This window comes from Danio rerio, chromosome 7 (assembly GCF_052040795.2).
Source record: "Danio rerio strain M-AB ecotype USA chromosome 7, GRCz13ab, whole genome shotgun sequence".
NCBI lineage: Eukaryota > Metazoa > Chordata > Actinopteri > Cypriniformes > Danionidae > Danio > Danio rerio.
In genome coordinates, this window is record NC_141027.1 from 55,518,266 (window position 1) to 55,539,996 (window position 21,731).

The 21,731-nt window shown below is 36.2% G+C and overlaps 1 protein-coding gene across 13 annotated transcripts in view; it reads right to left on the reverse strand.

Annotated features, from left to right (window-relative positions):
* Positions 1–21,731, reverse strand: part of rnf166 (ring finger protein 166) — a 74,062-nt gene that overhangs the window by 32,141 nt on the left and 20,190 nt on the right. For 7 of the 13 annotated variants that reach the window (XR_015496297.1, XR_015496302.1, XR_015496301.1 and 4 more), the window contains exons 2-3: positions 11,691–11,847; positions 7,779–7,891 (exon numbers count right to left, since the gene is read on the reverse strand). Coding sequence is in view for 1 of the 13 variants with exons in the window: in XM_087261979.1 (XP_087118105.1) it covers positions 7,779–7,891; positions 11,691–11,847 (270 nt within the window). In the remaining 12 variants the exon portion in view is untranslated. Of the gene's footprint in view, positions 1–4,166; positions 4,925–6,376; positions 7,892–11,690; positions 11,848–21,731 lie in introns of those variants that run through there. The other 6 variants (XR_015496308.1, XR_015496307.1, XR_015496304.1 and 3 more) reach the window with 6 other exon arrangements.

Genomic DNA, 21,731 nt, shown 5'->3' on the forward strand with positions numbered 1-21,731 from the left:
TGCTTAGAAGATGTTGACAGATGTTTAATATCTCTGCCTCTTCTGATTTCACTTTTGCACACATTACATACAGTATCACTTTGTTTTATCTGCAGCACCACTGACTGTAAAATGCTTCCACAAAGAACTTAAGCAAGTTTTTTTTTTTTTGGCTGGTGGAGGACAAAGAAATGGCTCAGCAGCAGCCTCACTCTTTTCTATTTGGGTGTCCAAATACATGTGAGGAGTTTCGAGTAATAAGTGAAAGAAACCTATGCTAAGGTTAACTAGTCTATAGCATATATCTTGCTGTCTGCAAAAGACAGTAATTTAAACGTACCATATAACTCCCATAAGTGCCTACAATTCGACACAAATACACAAGCATCGTTTTAACCTTTATAACCGAAAGTTAACGTTACTCTGTCTACAGTCTATTGTCTAAATTAATGCGCTAACAGTGCTACGTACACAGAGAGCAACAGATTGCAGATGTCAATAATGTAGCGTAATGGAATAATACACAGATCAAACTCCTTATGCTTAAAAAAAATTGGTCAGATGCTGTTTTAAGTTTGAGAAGGAAAAAACAAAACAAAAAAGTTTTTGTTCATCTGTATTATCTGTTCATCTCTATGTTCAATTTTTGGAAAGGAGATCAGTTAGTAGAACAAATACAGTTTCACTCAGGTGTTTTGGATCATAATTCACACAGAAAAAACTTGTGTGGAATCAGAAAGGAGTGAAGCAAGACAAAAACATTTTAGAGTATTTTTATGCTTTTCTGTATTTTGCAGGTTATAAAAATCTATAGTCTGAACTGAAGTGACTTTCCTTATAAGATGATTAAATAAAAGATTCAAAATAACAAAATAAATTGTTTTCCACTGTGTTACTTTTAGTCAAAAAGACCATTTTTCATTCATAGTTTTGCATTAATGTTTTATTCATGAAAGAATATGTTTGTCTCATTCTCAAAAAACTATTATTATATATCGTCTCATGAGCTAAGAGTCATTAAACCCTTACGTATAATAATTAACTTTTAATTTTACAACACCCTTGTCTTTGCCTTTAATATCCAAACGTGTGCTTGATTGTGTAATAGCAGTATTGAACAGAATACTGCTTTCATTTTAATAACTTTGAAATACATTTACATTTAGTAGTTGCTTTGTACAATGCCTCGGGAAAATATTTATAGCGCTTTATTTTCATTCATTCATTCATTCATTTTCTTGTCGGCTTAGTCCCTTTATTAATCTGGGCTCGCCACAGCTGAATGAGCCGCTAACTTATCCAGCACGTTTTCACACAGCGGATGACCTTTCGGCCGCAACCCATCTCTGGGAAACATTCACACACTTATCCATACACACACTCATACACTACGGACAATTTAGCCTACACAATTCACCTGTACCACATGTCTTTGGACTGTGGGGGAAACCGAAGCACCCGGAGGAAACCCTCGCAAATGCAGGGAGAACATGCAAACTCCACACAGAAACACCAACTGAGCCGAGCCGAGGTTCGAACCAGCAACCCAGCGACCTTCTTGCTTGTGAGGCGACAGCACTACCTACTGCGCCACTTCGTCGCTGCGCTTCATTTTTTTCAAAATGTTGTTTTTTTTATAATACAGCCTTATTCTAAAATAGATTAAATTCATCCATTTTCTCAAAATTCTACATACAATACGCCATAATGACAATGTGAAAAAATAGTTTTTGAAATTGTTGCAAATTTATATAAATACAAAAACCTGAAAAATCCCATGTACATAAGTATTCACAGCCTTTGCCGTGAAGCTCTAAGTTGAGTTCAGGTACATTCTGTTTTTACTGATCATTCTTGAGATGTGTCAGTAGCTTAATTGGAGTTCAAGGGCCTTAGTCAGGGAGGTGATCAATAACCCGATGGTCACTCTGTCTAAGCTCCAGCGTTCTTCTGTGGAGAGAAGAGAACCTTACAGAAGGACAACCATCTGTGCAGCAATCCACCAATCAGGCCTGTATGGTAGAGTGGCCAGACGGAAGTCACTCCCCTCTTGGAATTTGCCAAAAGACATCTGAGGACTTTCAGACCATAAGAAACAAAATTCTCTGGTCTGATGAGACTAAAATTGAACTCTTTGGAGTGAATGCCAGGCGTTACGATTAGAGGAAACCAGGCACCACTTATCACCAGGCAAATACTATGCCTACATCGAAGCATGGTGGTGGCAGCATCATGCTGTGAGGATTTTTTCAGCAGCAGGAACTGGAAGACTAGTCAGGATCAAGGAAAAGATGAATGCAGCAATGTACAGATACATCCTGAATGAAAACCTGCTTCACAGTGCTCTTGACCTCAGACTGGGTCAACGATTCATCTTCCAGCAGGACAATGACCTTAAGCACACAGTGGCTTCACAACAACTCAGTGAATGTCCTTAAGCGGCCCAGCCAGAGCCTAGACCTAAATCCTATTGAACATCTCTGGAAAGATCTGAAAATGGCTGTACACTGTTGCTTCTTATCTAACCTGATAGAACTTGAGAGGTACTACAAAGAGGAATGGGCAAAAATTCCAAAAGACAAGTGTGCCAAGCTTGTGGCATCATATTCAAAAAGACTGTAATTGCTGCCAAAGGTGCATCAACAAAGTATTGAGCAAACGCTGTGAATACTTATTTGCATGTGATTTTTCAGGTTTTTATTTTTAATAAATTTGTCAAAATTTCAAAAAACCTTTTTACACATTGTCGTTATGGGGTATGCTACTTATTGTTATCACTTTGGAATGCATTTACATAGTAGATGCTTTGTAATGTAAATAGAATAAAAACAGCAATGCTTGAATGGGAAATGTACCTGAGCCAAAGATAAACTGATATCTCTCTATATGTTTATGAAAATGGGATTTGATTAATTATTGTGTTATTAATATATGATTTTTTAACATCATGTCAAAATGTTTTAAGCCAAAATGGGGTTACACTTTAGACTTTATTTCAAACGTATAATTAAAAAAATAAAATAACTACAATTATATTCCTAAACAAAGCAAAATAACATAATATAATACAAATTCATATTTAACATATACTTGTTTGAGAAATAGAAGAAAAAATCATATGGTTATTTAATCGTACCTCTTCTCCACCCAACATTAATTATAAATTTCAATCCATTAGGTAAATGTCCATGGCCATAATCCTTAGCAATAATCATCAAACTAACTTTACGATTCTATCATCTCATTATTAACCTATAAGCACTTTTCTTACATAACTAAACAAAGTAAAAGAACACCAATCAAACTTGTTCTTTTTGTGTATACATTCTGAAAACCATATGTTAACCATAGGTTACAGTGTCTGACATTTCAGAACTTTGTTAAGAGACAGAAACTTTAGCAGCAATACATTTTCTTGTACATCTACACTCACATGCCACTTTATTAGGACCTTACTAATACAGGGTTGGACCCCCTTTTGCCTTCAGAACTGCCTTAATTATTTGTGGCATAGATTCAACAAGGTTCTGGAAATATTCCTCAGGGATTTTGGTCCATATTGACTTGATAGCATCACGCAGTTGCTGCAGATTTGCCAGCTGCACATCCATGATGCCAATCTCCTTTTCCACCACATCCCAAATGTGCTCTTTTGGATTGAGTTCTGTTGACTGTGGAGACCATTTGAATTCAGTGAACTCATTGTCATATTCAAGAAACCAGTCTGAGATGATTCAAGCTTAACGACATGGCGTGTTATCCTGCTCGAAGTACTCATCTGAAGATGGGAACACTGTGGTCATAAAGGGATGAAAATGGTACGCAACAATACTCAGGTAGGCTGTGGCGTTGACACGATGCTCAATTGGCACTAATGGGCCAAAAGTGTGCCAAGAAAATATCCCCCACACTATCACACCACCACCACCAACCTGAACCTTTGATATAAGGCTGGATGGATCCATGCTTTTATGTTGTTGATGCCAAATTCTGACCCTACCATATAAATGTCTCAGCAGAAATGGAGGCTCATCAGACCACACAAAGTTTTTCCAATCTTCTATTGTCAAATGTTGGTGAGCCTGTGCAAATTGTAGCCTCCATTTTCTGTTCTTAGCTGACAGGAGTGGCACCCTGTGTGGTCTTCTGTTGCTGTAGCCCATCTGCATTAAGGTTGGACGTGTTGTGTGTTCAGAGATGCTCCTCTGCATACCTTGGTTGTAACGAGTGGTTATTTGAGTTACTGTTGCCTTTCTATCAGCTGAAACAAGTGTTGCCATTATCCTCTGACATCAAAAAGGCATTTACACCCACAGAACTACTGCTCGCTGGAAATTTTCTTCTTTTCAGACCATTTTCTGTAAACACTAAAAAAATCCCAGTAGATCAGTTTCTGAAATACTCAGACTAGCTTGTCTGGCACCAACAACCATGCCATGTTCAAAGTCACTTAAATCCCCTTTCCTCCCTATTCTGATGCTCTGTTTAAACTGCAGCAGATCGTCTTGACCATGTCTACATGCCGAACTTCTTTGAGTTTCTGCCATGTGATTGGCTGATTAGAAATTTGGATTAACGAGCAGTTGGATAGGTGTACCTAATAATAAGTGGCTGGTGAGTGTATATGTATGTGTTTTGTGAAACACATGTAACGAATATGGCCGACCAGACACATAAATATTTTGCATTTTATTCCACCACCAGCCAACTTTGCCCAGAGAAGACTCGAAACCTGATTCCAAGGTATTTACGACCCAAAGAAATGTGCCATGCGGCATTAAACACAGGAATGACTTACAAAGGACTATTTAAACTGCTTGTTTAACACTGTTTTCATATAAACTTTACTCTCTTTATGTTTAATCATATGTTTTGCAAAGTTTCCCTTTCTCTTGTATTAATATTTTTGGGTTTTTATACCCCTGCATATAATGTTTAACTGTACCTAATAGGGTTGGGCATCTAAGCTATAATGCCGATCCGATACGCATCTCGATACAAAGAATACGATCCGATATATTAGCGATACATTTGTGACATATTGCGATGCAACACGATACGATTCACACCCATATCACGATACGATGCGATATTTCAGCACTAACTAATTAGATCAAGTTTATGAGATGATGTGAAAGAGGATGCTGTGCCATTGAATGAGTTTGATTATTTATAAACCAAGCAAAACCAAGACTTTTTTTTACAAACTGGCTCTTCTCTCAGAGCCAGAGTGTCAGTTTATAGTAGAGGGCCATTTTAGAACATATAGCACATATTATTTAAGTATTTTCAAGATAAACAGAATGTCTAAGTGCAATATATATTTAAAAAATATGTATATATTTGCACTCTTTCAACATAAATAAATTTAGCATTGCACAACAAGAATTGTGATTTAACTTTTCAACTATGAAAACAAGTTTTACAAAGATATATTTTGCCACTGATTATTCAAAACTTAAGGTGGTGAACTAGCAGTGTTATGCTGCTTTGAAACATCACTGTCACTGTAAACAACAGGCTAATAAAAATATAACAAACCAGCAATCTTCTTGCTGTGAGGTGGTCAAACTACCCACTGTGCCACCGTGACACCCATTATTTTTATCATTATTATTATTAATATTATTATTATTATAATTAAATAAAAATTAACAGGAGGAGGTGTTTAAAACCTTCATTTTCCGTGACACTAGGCTGAATATCTTTGCAGATGAACAATGCAATAACATTCGTTATTGGCGTAGAGCGAGCAGAACTGTTGCGCATGGAAAAAAAAACTTGCAATGCTTTTCTCACCACTTTTGGAGCTGGTTGAAGCAGTGCAGGAAGCCGGGGATGCAGAAACACTGGAAGATGCTTTCACAACAACACCGTGGTGCCGCTTCAAGCGAGATTTCAGATTAGTCGTACTGCCCGCGTATTTTACAGATGCGCGGCACATTTTGCAAATTGCATCTGTCCTGTCATGTCGTCCATCCTAAATCCATAATGTTGCTTGCCATACTTTAGATTTAAAACTCAGTGGGGAATAAAATGTTTGTTTTGCTTCTCGCGCTTTCTGAGGGCGCTCCACTAGCTTCATCCGCACACCTTATACACTGAGTTGTAGTGTGTGCACATCCGCAAATCCGTTGCTAAGGCTTACTTTATGTAGGTCGATACAAATTATGCGCCAAAACCAGGTTGACAACACTTGTTAATAAATAAAAAATACATTCTATATTAAAAATATAAGCTGTATCTCGGAAAAATCGATGCATCTCGCAAAAACCGATGCATCTCGATTTGCTTTCAAAATTTCATTCATCCTCTGCTGCTCAACCGATGCACTCGTATCGTGCACGCGCATGACCGCGTATCGATACATATCGGTTAATCTTCCCATCCCTAGTACCTAAGCTAAACATCCTCTTATACTGTTCAAGTTTGGACTTTTTGAAAAGCTTACTCGTTGTACAAATTGATCGTTGACATTTTATTTTAATATGAGTGCAAAATATTAACGTTTTAAGAGACTTTAACATTTCTGTCCCGATTTGCATAAAATTTGCTTATGCAAATTCTTCTGCCTCAGACAAAGAGCTGTAAATTACTATTCAAGGAAATTAGCTTCCAATTGGTCAACTTTCCATGGAGGGTGGATCCAAACCCGCCCTATAAAAGTTGCAGACCAAGCTAAACTTCCTCTCTCGCTCTCTTCAAAAACTACTCTCTGCTCTGAAACTCGCTGCCTGGGAGCTCCTCCCTCTCTCTCCCGGCTCCAAGGGCCTCTGTTTTTGAAACTGTCTTGAAAACTCTCTACCACTTCCTCACAAACCTAAGTATTGAAACCTTCAAGAAAGCAGGTGGAAACCCAGACGGAAAGGGTTAATCGCACCGCGCTCGGACATTTCACTGTTCAGAAACTTTTGCGGCTCCACTTCAAACACTACAACCCTTAGGAGAACAAAGGATCAGCCAACCAACCACGTGCTCAACAACGGGAGCTCGGACATCACGAACAGACCGCAAGTATCACCTTTCTCCCAACGTCTAAACTGTTGTGAACTAAATCAACCCTAAAGAGACAATAGAAGGGTTATATTGAATTTGATTACGTTTGGTTTGCTTGGTTTGTGCTTACAAACTCAGAGGTTTTCCCATCATCACACCTTCTCAACCTCTTACCTCACGTTACTCTTCCCTATGCTTGTATGAATGTGTTTGTGTTAGGTGTTAGTTTCTGTTAGATTAGTCAATAAAGTTTAATTTTGTATAAAGAAAGGTGCCTGTGTATATTAATGAATCTAATGTCTTAAACTTTGATCTTGCTACCCTGCTCAACTTTGTTGATAGCATCGCTGAACGATTCGGTTGTTCGGATCAAAAGAGTCGATTCATTTGAAGCCCCGTTCAAATGAACCTTCCTCCCGCTAAGCTATTCCGCTATATAATGTTCCAGAAGGTACACAAGCCTTGAAATCTGAATCATAACTCGCAACATTATAACGGCGGGAAAGGCGCAGGAAGAATAACCTTGAGCTAATTTACTAAAGTAATAATGGTGTAGATATGCGAGCACTCTAATCTACATTTTAATTTGTCACAGATTATTAATGTGGATATGCGTGCAAGTTAATCTACATTATTATTATGATGTGCTACCTGTTTATTTGTGGAGAAAAAACAAAGCATGAAATATGTAATTTTACACACACTTCACAATTAGATCATTAGATGTAATTATCAAACATACTTCAACTGTAAGCAACAATTATGTTATATAGACACTCGACTGGAAACCTCATGATGTTTACCTTGGAATGGGTTGTGAGGTGGGCACCACAGGCATGAACTTTGGGCAGTTGGCCATCTGTTCTTGAACCTTTGTGCAAGATGAAATGTGTGACCGCATTTTTACAAGGGTGACCTGTGATAAAAAAAAAAAAGACAAAAAAAGTAAAGGCAAAGTAAGTAACATTTACTGTGATAACATATTGATTCAGTCATTTACAATGGAAATTTGACCCTTGCTGTTTATGATTTTACAGTTGAAACAAAATTATTAGCCATCCTCTGAAATTTACCATGATGCTAATTTTATTTGCAAGATACTAGTTTCCAGATTTAATTAGGTTATTGTCTAGGTTAATTGGGCTAACTATGCAAGTTAAGTAAACAATAGTGATTTGTTTTAAAGCCTATTGAAAAAAAAAAAAAAAACTTTTAGGAGGTACAAATCTTATTGCATGTTGACCTTAAAATGTATAAATCCTCGCATTGTTAGCTATACAATTGGTCATGCTGGTAACCAGGCAGCTCTTTAAATAGTGGGAAAAAAAAACCCTTTGCACCTTGTTTTGTTTGCAAAACCTTTGCTTTGTTTCTTAATAATTTAATATAAATATATATTTTTAAAGTTGTTATCAGGCCTCGACAATAAGGACTGCCCGATGGCCCGGGGCCAGTGTGTAAGACGCTCGGGTTAGAAGACAGAATCATTACTAGTCCGATCGGCCAGCCTTGTTACTAAAGTTTAATTTGGCTACGATTGTTGGTCAATTGCATGCAAATACAGTCTTGGGGTGCTATTACACCTAGATGTCCTTTCCCAGTTTGTGCGGTTCATTTGGCATATGTGAATCCTGCAATAGCGCTCGGATCTGCGCCAAATCAATTGGTCCTAGATCTGCCTGAATAGGTGGTCTCGCCTCAATTGAAACAAACTATGGAGTTTCTAAGGTTTGTGGGTGTCAAAATTAACGTGCGCATTTTCGTTTATTCATCCATCCAAATATAATGTTTGGCTTTTGACACATAAGAAATAGCTATTAACTACTTGGTGGGACCAGTGAAAAAATACTAAATGTTGAACCCTGTATATGTATAATTATATATTTATATTATAATTAAACAATTTTTTATTAATGGTTTACACTAGGGCTATTCAATTGGTGGCCCGCAGGCCGAACCCAGCCCCTGAGGCTATTTGTTACAGCCCTTTAAAAAGGGGTGACCACCAAAAATAAATTTAGTTTAGACGAAAAAGGGCCGCTATAGATATGAAATAACATGCATCAATTTCAATACAGTGTGAGCTGCAGTTGAAGGCTGCACAGAGAGTGACTCAAGTGACATTAAGCGAGTGAGTGACGCGAGCAGTTGAAAACATTTGGATATTGTAATGAAGTTTACGGCCCTTTGGCCGCCGGGAAAAAGGAGGCGGAGAACCGACGCAGGTTTAAAATGATTTATTAATAACAGGGACGGCAGCTCCTCACTGAGACTGCCGTCTAAACCAAAACAAACGGACGGCAGCTCCTCACGGAGACTGCCGTCTGACTGAAAGCAAAAGTAAAATATGTCAGGGCCCGGTCCTCTCTCGGCTTCCTCTGCCATCATTCCTCATTTTATCGTCCAGAGCTCCTTCCCTGGGATGCGAAGCAGGTGCGCACCGCAGGTGTATCCACTTACGCGGTGGCCTCACTCCGTTCCCACAGCTCTCGGCCACGCTCCCTCGCCATAGATATGTTTGTGGAAAAGGCCTTTTGTAGAATGCCGATATCGTTAATAAGGATGTAATGATTAGCCAATTTCACTATTAACCGCACTTTCATTTATAATGGGTAATTAACCGTAAAGGCTTCTCAATGCAGCATCTCTGTTGCATGGAATTAAACAACTGCTACTTAACAAGGTAATGCCAACTATGGGCTAATAAGCACGGACACTGGAGTACTATAGCAGCAGATCGTTCACATATTGCGCCTTTTCCGCACGCAAGTTCATTATTTCCAATGGAGACGTGTGCATATTGGGTGCAATTTGCGCATGGCTCACAAGCAGACTGACGCACTCGCGCCCTCCAGGAGCGCTACAGAGCCCTACATCTCACGGTGTAATGTTGAGAGTTGTGCGTGGCTTTCAATGCAATGTAAACAAAACATATGTTCGACGGATTATTAAAAATTATTAAAATGATTATGTTTGCATGAATGCATGTGGCGCAATAAGTAGTGCTGTCGCCTCACAGCAAAAAGGTCACTAGTTAAAGCCTCTGCTGGGTCAGTTTGCGTTTCTGTGAGGAATTTGCATGTTCTCTCCGCGTTCACGAGGGTTTCTTCTGGGTGCTCCGGTTTCCCCCACAGTCCAAAGACATGTGGTATAGGTGAATTGTTGTTAGAGTATGTTTAGTGAGTATGAATGAGTGTGTATGGATGTTTCCCATAGATGGGTTGTAGCAGGAAGGGCATCCGCTGCGTAAAACATATGCTGAATAAGTGGGCGGTTCATTCCGCTGTGGGAACCCTGGAATAATAAAGGGACTAAGCTGAAAATGAGTGAATGAACGAATGAATGAATGAATGCATTAGCGCAAATGATAACAGCAGTTCACTTAAATACTAACCTAATTTATAGCTTAAATTAATATTAGAAAAGTAGTATTTTTATTTATTCTTATTTTTATTTATTTATTCATTGTTCTGTCATTTATTTTCATTGTAAAAAATGATCACTTATGCTTAAATCAAAAACTTTTAAAACCCTTTTTAAGTCCAAAAAAATAGGTATGGACTATTGTTTTTTTTTATTATTAATTATTTGCGCTGTAATTTTAGAAACTAGTAATGTTTTGAATTTAATAAATGCATAATAATCATGATAACAGTGAAACCATGATTATTCTTCAGACTGTCGTACAATCAAAAACTATAATCGTAGCATTCCTAACTTTTATGCAGTTCAGAACATATGAATGTGTTTGAATGTAGAAATAGCCTACCTGAGCAATACACTGTGCTTTGAAATACAACATTTGAATATGTTTGTAAAAAAGGCCACATTGTACAATGCAGTGATATTATGTAATTTCAAAATAAAATATATTAATGTTTTAATGTAAAAAAAGCCAACGTGGTTGTCTTAAGGAGCAAAAATACTGCATATGGGCTCTTATATTGCTGTTTTGTCATCACTTATATTGCAAGTCATATCTCTCCGGCCCCTCAATTGGGATGTTTTTCATGAACTGGCCACCCCATGACAAACTAATTGAATAGCCCTGGTTTACACCACAGCCAATGCCTTGTTACAGTATAATTGTGGGAAACTATTAAGAAACAACAATTAAAAAGTGGCTTGTTTTGAAGCCAATTGAAAAATATAATCAGATTTAAAGTGACCTTATAGTAATTATATAAAAAAAGTAAAACTAATTTTATTCCAGAAAAATTAAAAAGAAATAAGTCTTTCTTCAGAAGAAAAATATAATTAGAAATTTTTTTGAAATTCCCTTGCTCTGGTTAACACCACCTGGGAAATTCTGGAAAAAGAATTAAAATTTTACAGGATGGTTAATAACTTTGCCCTTATCTATAAATGAGGCAGTTTCGTCAACAGTATTATTAAGTCAATGTAAATGTAACACCAACAGTGAACAAAATAAATCAATTACAATTGAAGACATTAAAAGCTTTAATCGCCTCTCTTAAGCTTACTGTGACTATATTTGCTGGCCTGTGTCTACTTCACTTTAACTTTTATTTACCAATAAACCACCACATCGGTTTTGAAAGGCTCCTGCGGGAGTGATAGTGTCTCATGCTTTAGCGTCCCTGAATCAAGTTTTACTGTAAATGTCTTATATAATGGCACACTCTGCACTGTTCACAGGAATATGCCCTGTGGTACTAAGCCCAGACTATATTTGTTTGTGCACTGGGACTAACCTTTTTGCTGCACCCTCTGCATGGTGCTTTATATGAAGAAAGCTGCTTTTCCACGCTAGAGGATTTGTCCACTTTCTTTGGATCAAAAGGCATGCGACAGAGGGGACAAAGAGGTGACGTCACCTGCAGACATGGCTGTAGACAGTCACCACAAAACCTGAGAATACACACAGACACAAAAAAATTACAAACGTAGCATAAAATCTCAATATTTTTATATCAAAGCTCACTATACTATTTTTTATGATAATGTAAATAAATGACCAAACCAGAAAGTAATTTTTCAGAGCCTTTTTCCACAGTATTTCCTAGAAAATAAATAATTTAAGGTCAATATAATTAGCCCCATTAATCTTTTTTTTTCTCAATTGTCTACAATAAAAAAAAAACATTGTTGAACAATGACTTGCCTAATTACCCTAATAAGCCTAATTAACCTAGTTAAGCCTTTAAATCACTTTAAGCTGGATTCTAGTATCTTGAAAAATATCTAGTAAAATATTATTTACTGTCATCATGACAAAGATAAATCAAAGAAATGAGTTATTAAAACTATTATATTTAGAAATGTGTTGAAACAATCTTTCAGTTAAACAGAAATTGGGGAAAAATATATTCATGGGGGCTAATAATTAAGGAGGGCTTATAATTCTGACTTTAACATTATATAAATAAAAGTCACTTTGTTAAACTCCAGGGTTAAATATTCAGTAGCTACGTTTCTATCCAAAGATGCAAAACAGATTTTAGATTTTAGTCAGTTAAATGTCTGTTAAAGAAGCATATCAACGGATACAGAAAGTCAACTAATACTTAAATGGACCGTCAAAATAAAGTGTTACCAATCTGTTTGATTAAATTCAACCAATATAGATTAAATTGTTTGCAACAATTTTGCAGAAATCCTTTTTATCGGTGTACATTGCATTGTGTAAATTAAAATTAGGAGATACAAATGTTATTGAATGTTGACTTTAAATTGTATAAATGTTCCCATTGTTCCAGTTCTGTGTCTTAACCAGTTAAAACTCCGCAAACCTCCGACGTCATCGTCTTTCGCTTTAAGATTTAAAGGGCTAGCATTGCACCACACCCCCTTAAGTGGTTTTGTTTAGTGTAGAATCTATATTTTATTCTACTGTACAAAAGTTATTTACACTTAAACACACAGTATTTTGGATACCCGAGCTAGGTATTTTACATTGGGTCATTTTCATATTTTTCATGACACATGTACAAGTTATAGCTCAAATGAAAGCTCTTGTCGGTGCTCATACAATTATTGCATTCTTTTTACTGAATTATATTCACATATCAAACAGTTGCCGAATAATTTGCGGTGTTTCCATGGTGCAGAAGTGAAAACAATACATTTATGATCAATAAGCAGCCCCAGATAGCACAGACAGCTGTCATCTCTTACCTTATGCTGTGCGCTTCAGGGCCATTTCTCTATTTTTGAGGTGATGTGCATAAGTAATCCTTTTATATGTCTGACGTGGTAAAACATTGTGAATTATGTTTCATCAAACAAAAGAATCGTGAAATATGAAAACAATGATCGGTCCCTGTGGCTTGTATAGCACCTTTCATCAGTTGGAATACAATGACTTTAGCATAGATTATGGTAGAGACATTTTTCTTTTTTTCTATATTTACAGACATGTGCAGGAACCACCAAAATTAATTACAGCAAGCTAGACCACACAGAACCTAAAATGTACACTTTCAAACTTGAGTATAAAAAAATACAAAAAGCATCTCTTTTTTTTAGGTGTTTATCATAACAAAGACAACATATACAGTTATTTTAAACACTTTCAATAGTGTTTTTAGAAAATTCAAAGGGTTTTCTTTAAAATGATAGCAAATTTTTGCATTTACACCTTTGCATGTGGATTTGGGAAGCTTTTAAATTTGGGTAGGCAAAATCTAGGCGGAAATCCCAAAATAACAGCAGAGTTTATATAAATATAATTTTAACTGCCCCATAATGATTTATACCATTGTCAATAAATGATTACACACAAGTAGGGACATGGGAAATCATTCAGTAAAAATAACTAAATGCAATCTTTTATGGTCATCTATATCTTGTGAAGGGAAGCAAACTTGCAAAACATCGCTCGCTAAAATTTGCCATTTTATTTCTAAAATAGGTAATCTTTGAAAAATCACCTGTCTGTTAAAACAGCCCATCGGAAGATATTTCAGAATCCATTAATTGTCCCTGAAACTCAGAATTTATTCAAGTTTGATTAATAAATGAAATGTAATTGAATTAAATAGATGAATTTGGTTACCTGAAGCATGCATACGTTGTACACAAACTGCAAAACAATCTATAAGATATCTACAAGGTATTCCTTTGACAAGATAAAAAAGCAAATAATCAATTATCACCTGCGCACCCTTGAGCAACAGCACTTAGCTACAAGTTCCTCAAGAAGGACCAGCTCCTATAAAGTGTCACATAACAAGTGGCAGTTGATGAAAGTGCCTGCTAAATATTTTCAAACTGAGTAAGCCTCTGAGGAGGGCAGCAATTTTGAACCACTGAACTCTGGCTTGCATTCAATGGGCTTGTGTATAGCTGAACAAATGCTGATGAATTAGGTTATCGGGCATTTGGCCATCACTTTTCAAACTGGCATGACTCAGCACGGTATCCCGATACATTACTGCATCAGCAAAAAAAAAAAAAAAAAAAAAAAAGCCTAGTGAACTTGTGGTGGCAACTTTGTCACTTTCTGACTGATGAGGCAAGAGTTTATGGGACTGTAATAGCAATAAATCATTTTGAGTTTTTTTTCCGCCAGGCTTAAGCCATGTTTTATGGCACCATTGAATCCAGGGCCAGGGCCAAGCAAGAGGCTTTCCATCATGTCTACCCTGAAACACTGCACTGACTGATACACAGGAGAAGTGGAGGAAAAGGTCAGTCGGTAAGATTCCAAAACATTTAAAGAGCCATGCCATGGTGTAATTATAGTCTTCCAACAGAGTTTAATTCAGCCTTTTTTAAACTAGTAAATTTAATAGCTTGTGTACACTTTGTGAAATGGTACGGTTCAATATGCTTTTATAGCCATTTCCACTGTCAAAGGGTACCTAAAAGCAAACCGTAACACTTTTTGGGTACCCTTTGCAAAGGGTACCTATGCAAAGGGTAACAAAATGACAAAAGGGTACCAAAAGGCGGACGTAGACGCGCAGCTGAACGCTATTGGTTTACAGAGATACTTCACTCACAGAAGCAGGAGAATGAAAACAAAGGAAGCGCCAAGTTTTAAACTGAGACATTACCAATCTAAACACAGTAATTGTCTTGATGGACAGCCACAAAGCCAAGAAGAACAAAATCTGCTGTGTTCTGTTGTTGTTTTACGAGCCATCTAAAACTGCGAGGGGTTTCAACTTCTTCAGCGAGCTCACCGCATGTCTATATTTGAAATAACAAACTTCTTAAGCTCATATTAATAACATGCACGTGATTATTGATGTGCTTCTGACATCCGATCCTTTCAGAAATAGACAAACGGAAGAGTGAAGCGCGAAAAAACAAAGGAGAAGCCAGAAATAAAGGCAGCAAATTATTCTTTCTGCAACATAAAAGATGAATAAACTGTAAACATGTTTAATTATCATCACCACCTTCTGGACTATTATGAACTTGGAATGACGGAATTACTTTCTAACAGAGGTTACATGTGCTGGTGAAGATTAAAGAAACAAATGAGAGGTTTGCACTTGCTGTGAGCTATACGTTACGTGTTGTTTTTGAACCCAAAAAAAGGACTAAATGTATGCTGTGTGTAGTTTTTCTGTAATTGGTAACATATTGGAGACTAGAGGGACCCGACCAGATTTCTACCCCGCGGGTATAAATTTCCGAAAAAATCAAGGGAGCGGTCGGTAACGGGTTTAATTTGGGACGGGAGCGGGCTGTCTGGCAATATCGCTCCCGACTCCCGAGTGAGCACGCGTATGTATGTGTGTAAATGAAATAGTGCGATGCTGTGTTTAGCTTGTTTGTTGCAGTGTGTGTGTGTGTATGTATGCGCACGCGCGAATGAGAGGTGTGTGTGTGTGTGTGTGTGTGTGTGTGTGTGTGTGTGTGTGTGTGTGTGTGTGTGTGTGTGTGTGTGTGTGTGTGTGTGTGTGTGTGTGTGTGTGTGTGTGTGTGCGAATGAGAGATAGAGAGCTTTGCCTGTGTTTGTGCTTAGTGCTTATGAGTGTGTGTTAGAGGGCGCGCGCGCGAATGAGAGAGAAAGCTTTGTCTGTGTGTGTGTTTATACAGACAGCTTGTTATAGGCTGTCTGGACTGTATAACTGGGTGATTTTCGTTTTTTTTCTCCCCCGCTCTTTAGCGGGATCGGGCGCGGCGGATAGAAAATGGGGCGGGTCGGGCAGCGGGACATCAAGTGCTTAATATAAGCGGGAGCGGTCGGGTTCCGGCTAAAACCTGGCGGGTGCGGCGGGAGCGGGATTCAAAATTTAGTCCCGCGCAGATCTCTATTGGAGACTGTAAACGGCTGTATGTGTTAATATATGTTGCACTTATTTTTATATTTATTTGATATAATCGCAGACATTACGATAGGCTATTTCGCATCATTGATCTGCAGTTATAATCAAATCATGTTTATGTAAAACCTCTGTGAGTAGTGCTTCTCATATGATATGTGAACTAACTGTACAGCTTTATAGCTGTATTTTCTCTAGTAAAAATGACATCATCTGAAACTTAATATAAACGTGCACACCATCCAACAAAACGGTACCATTAGTACCCTTTTGGCAGTGCAAATGCAAGCCTGATAAAGGTGACCCATACCGACATGCAATGTACCGTACTGTAACACTCAGTGGAAATGGGCCATAAAAGGACTAAAAATTTAATTATGTATGTAGATTAAATGAGAAACATTTCAATATTTTCCAAAAAGAAACCCCAACTGAAGATTAGGAAAAACCATTACAGTAATGAACAGTTTACATTGATCCATGGAGGATATAATATGGAGAGGTCCGGAAACAACATGTTGTGTTGAACATGTTCACAAAACAACATGTTGTGTGAAGTAGGGTCACTTCTAAATTCTGGGAAATGTGTCTTTAAGAGACTGATGTTTGTTGTTTGCTGGTAAAGAACCTTATGTTTGTTTTATAACAGATGTTTTTTTTAAAAGTTTAGAAACATATAACATTTTTATAGAAATTTAGAAAGAAAAAGAGATCTGCTTTTTAGCTGATAATGAACGCAATGTATGGACCTCTTCTTTATGGATCTCTCTGACTATGGTACTGCCGTTACAGTTTTTTTTTTTTTTGGCAATGTTATAAACAGTTTAGTTGTACAAACCAACATTGCAGTAGTGGCCGACGATGGCATCTGCTGTAGTTATTCCAATTGTTTTATTTTTTGGTATTTATCTTCCGAATAGAAATCACCGAAGGTAAATATATCATGTTATCATAATGATATAATGTGGAAATAATCTCATAACTGTAGTGTGTATTTACACCATGGCCATGTTCATCAATGTTAACACAAGAAATTATTTATAATTTCCAATATGCACACGTCTCCTATTATTTAGAAATTAATAAGAATCTGGTATAATTAGATTTACACCAGATACTGTGAAAAGGCAATTCCCAGCCATTAGACTTTTCTAACAGGGTATTCGAGTGTCATCAAGTGTCAGATGTGAAAAAATGTTGTGGGACTACTATACAGAAGTTATACAGAAATTCAGTATTTTTTTAAGCATGAATTTTCATAACCCTTGGTTTTAAAATCTGTTTCAAGAGCTATAATCCTTTCACTTAGACCTACACCTTCAAGCTAAAGAAAAGTGGGACACCATTACCCCTTCACGTGAACATGCAAAATGAGAGGAAAGGTTAAGCAGAAGGGGTAAAATTGAGATTGGGTCTAAAAACGTACAAGGTACTAGAAATGGAAGGGAGTGGAACTGAATTGCATCATTGAATGGGGAGCAAAAGAACCTTTAGTGCTAGGTGGACAAATTATTTTAAGCAAGCGCATCAATTTGAAATCAACTGTGTGAGTGTGTGTGTGTAAATAGAGTGTTAACTATGAAAGTGTCAACTATGCACTGAATGTGTGAAAAATGGCAGCCATGCTAAGTCTAAACATACCATCTTCAATTTTTTTTTAAATTAATCCATATTTGATGAATCGCAGAAAAATACATTTAGTGATTGAGAGGAAAGCGCACAAGCCAAGGTGCAGTAAATCAGAATCTGAATCTGTTTTTATTAATTATATTCAAACAACACATCACATTACTGAGCAAGAGTATAAAGATATGGGTTAAGAGGCCACTTAAAACTGTAATTTTATCTAAAGTTATTAAAACATAAATAAATAAATAAGTAAAAAATAAAAATGGTAAATGTGCAAATTTAAGCGGACTACAATAAAAACAAATACATTTTCCCAAAAATGTACAAGAATTGTGTTGTTTCAGCTCATTCTAATGAGTAATTTTCCCCCACAGCATTAGCAAAAAATGTTTTTGTGGACATTTCCAGCTGGGCTGCATGGTATAGGAAAAAAACTGGCATTGTGATTTTTTTTGTATTTCTGCGATATGAATATAATTTCACAATATGACTTAAGTAACTGTTTGGGAAAAATTCACAATTTTACATTGATTGGGATGATTATGTAGGGGAGTGCATCTGAATATATCCAGAAATATATTGAATTAAAAATGTAATAAAAAAAATGTAAACAAATTCTTTATTCACAGATAAAAAAATTAAATAAACAGTGCTTTATGTTTTTTGTTGGAATATTACAATACTATAAAGAAATTCAATTATCAAATTAGAAATAACACTATATAGTCTTTATTTGATAAATAATTAAGCTTAATTGATCTTTAGTAAAGCGGCAAACTTTGTAATTTCTTGTTTGAATTTGCTTCAAATCTTATAGTCAAGGGCCTTAAAAACACATCCGAGTAAAATTTATTTCACACTAATAGATTTTTCTTTAAATTCAAAATGATTCAACAAACATGTGTAATGAACTGTGATATTTAGTTAATTGTAATCCCAACTCAACAATGCAGATCCAGTGATGTGGCTATTGCGAATGCGCACATTGCGATATTGATGCTAAAACAATATATTTTGCAACCTTATTCCCAGACCAAATCATTACTTTTCCATTAAAATTCACTGATATATTAGTTTTGTTTGAAATGGTCAGAAAACATTTAAATATTACAAATAAATAAATACTAATATTATATCTTTCCACATTTATTACACAAAGTAAATGTGTAAATAAATAATAAAAAATACCCAGTAAAATGATAGTTATCTATAATATTTAATATTAAAGAAAACAAAATGATGACAGTAAATTTATTACAATTTACCACACCAAAAAAAAAAAAAAAAAAAAACAACAACATATTTTTCAGTGCACTGAGCCACATAATAATATTAATACTAGTATTTTTTGAGGAAATATATTACATACTAAAACACATTTAGATACATACAAACAGATAAGTTTCCTGCGGTTACATTCTGTATAGGCTATTACGTTAAAAGAAAATTACTATAGTAAATACTATTGTTTGTAGCATATGTAGCATACTATTGATAATTACTTGAATTAAACTGTTGTAGTAATTATATTGTCGCTGTGGAACAACACAACTGTAGTAATAAATTATTCAAGAGGGTTCAGTTTCCAAAATTATACACCATCACAATGCACCACAGTTTACAGTAACGTTACAGTATTCTGCAGCATTTATTAACAAAAAGTTGTACGAATTATACACTATACTGTGTGGTTCAAAAACATGTTGATAATAAATAACTATAGTTTTCCCTCATGAGAATATCTTCCAGCTTCCAGACATCATGAAATAACAGATGAAAGTGTCCAAAAGTGTGGCTGCATAGTCTACGTTATATTATTATTATTTTTCTGTTAAGGGGGCAAAGTGCTTCACAATAATAACCGTCTAGTTTTGCACGCAAGGGCATTTCTTTTTTGTTCAGTCGATGAACTTAACCATCAACAAGCATTCACTACTGCTGCCCATCTCTTTATTCTGCCTAAACGCCAAAGACTGGGGTACGTTATTTATATTCTCCACGATTTTGTAATTGTGTGGTTGTGTTTGTATCTGATTTTTTAATAATGCATTGACATATTTATACACATAGCTAGGCCTGTATATAATTTTTATTGGTGCTGTCAAACTTATTATCACATTCAAAAAAGTTTGTACACATGGATGTATTGAATAAATGTTCATTAGATGCCACCTTTTCTTTTGTTTTTCAGCTAGTTTCTTATACTTTCCCCCTTTACATACTTTTGACAATGCGGTTTTTTGACAAGTCTATAAAAGCTGTTTGGCATTTCTTATTTTAGCTGATTTAAACAATTATAAACAACACACAACAGAAACATTTTGATGTTCTGATAGCGATTCCTATGTAGAAGAGTCACTTCCTACCCTCCATCAGAATTTTGCACGTCATCAATGACGTCATGTGAAAACAACCTATAGCTGTATATCATTTAAAGTTAACAACTACTAGCAAAGACTTTACGAACTTACTATTCAAATATCCCTATTGGTTGACTAAAACTGAAATCTTTTTGGTTGAAAAAAATAATCCCATTAAAACCACTCCTTTGTGAATGGGAATATCTGACTGGCCTAAAGTGTTTACCTTGTTTGTGGTGCTGCTGACTCTCTCATACTCGCTATGTGCTGTTGCTGAGCATTGCAGACATAATGAGAGCAAATTAAAGCAGGTGCTGGTGGACAACTTGCAGTTCAGGCTGATTAGGCCTCTTCTTCCCATCTGCTGCCTTTCCCCCCACAATCCCTGTATTTCACTGTTTAAAGCTAAACATTGTGGCTGCCCATATACTCCCATTGTGAACGCAGCCTTTTTCATAGCTTTGTAAATATCAGAAGAAAAAAAAATCTAATCAGACAGAATGTTCCAGACAGGGTTTGGGCAGGAAATCTGATGGTCTGAAATAACTGGCAATAATTTGACTAGCCTTTTCTCCACAGAGGCCATCCTCATGCAATAACAAAACTCATGAACACAGTTCACAGATTGCATAACTGTGAGTGGGTTAAAAACTGCACACCTAAAATAGCTAAAAATAGTGACTTAATTATATGGCTTATAAGGGAAAGATAGTACAAGTACAAAGGAAGAATATCAATCAAAATGCGTGAAAATTTATAATGTGTGACAATAAAAAAAACATTTTACTATTAGAAGCTGATAATATTCAAAGTGTTACCACACAACTGTATTTAAACCCCTTATAAAATTATTTTTACAGAATAGGTCCCCTTTAAAGCGTCATGAAACACCAAAACACATGTTTTGAGATGTTAACAGTCATAAATGTGTCACATGCTGTAAAAAACACAATATGGGACACATATATTTGATTAAAAAGCGAAAATTTGTTGTTTTTGCGTTGTTTACAGCAAATTCGTTCTTTCGGGTTAAAAAAAAAAAAATTGAAGCTAGTGAATGAAAAAGTGAGATCCTTGTGTAAATTCCAGTGTAGAGAATGGCTGTTTGTGCCAGCCAGTACAAAGTCGTACTGGCGTTGTAAAGTGAAGTTATTGAGTTTTCAGCATTCATTCATGAGAAAGATTTGGTTCAAACCAATCAGCATGCTCTATTGTGAATGAGTTGCAACTTCATTAATATGCATGATATAACTTCGAAGACTCCTATTACCTGTTACAATGTTTAGAGAGATGCCATGTTCTGTTGCCAACCATAATTTAAACAAGTAGTAGAAGAATTGTTAGGAGACATGGGTCATCAGTGTTGCATTTATATAAATGTGCCGCAACAAAGGTTTGGTTACCATTTCCCTGCGATGAGAGTAAAGCTTTTCGAATCTGGAAATGGTGAAATCCGGATTTGCCACTTGTCTTCTTTAAAAAACAAAACAAAACACACGGTTCCAGTTCATGTTGATTTTCATGT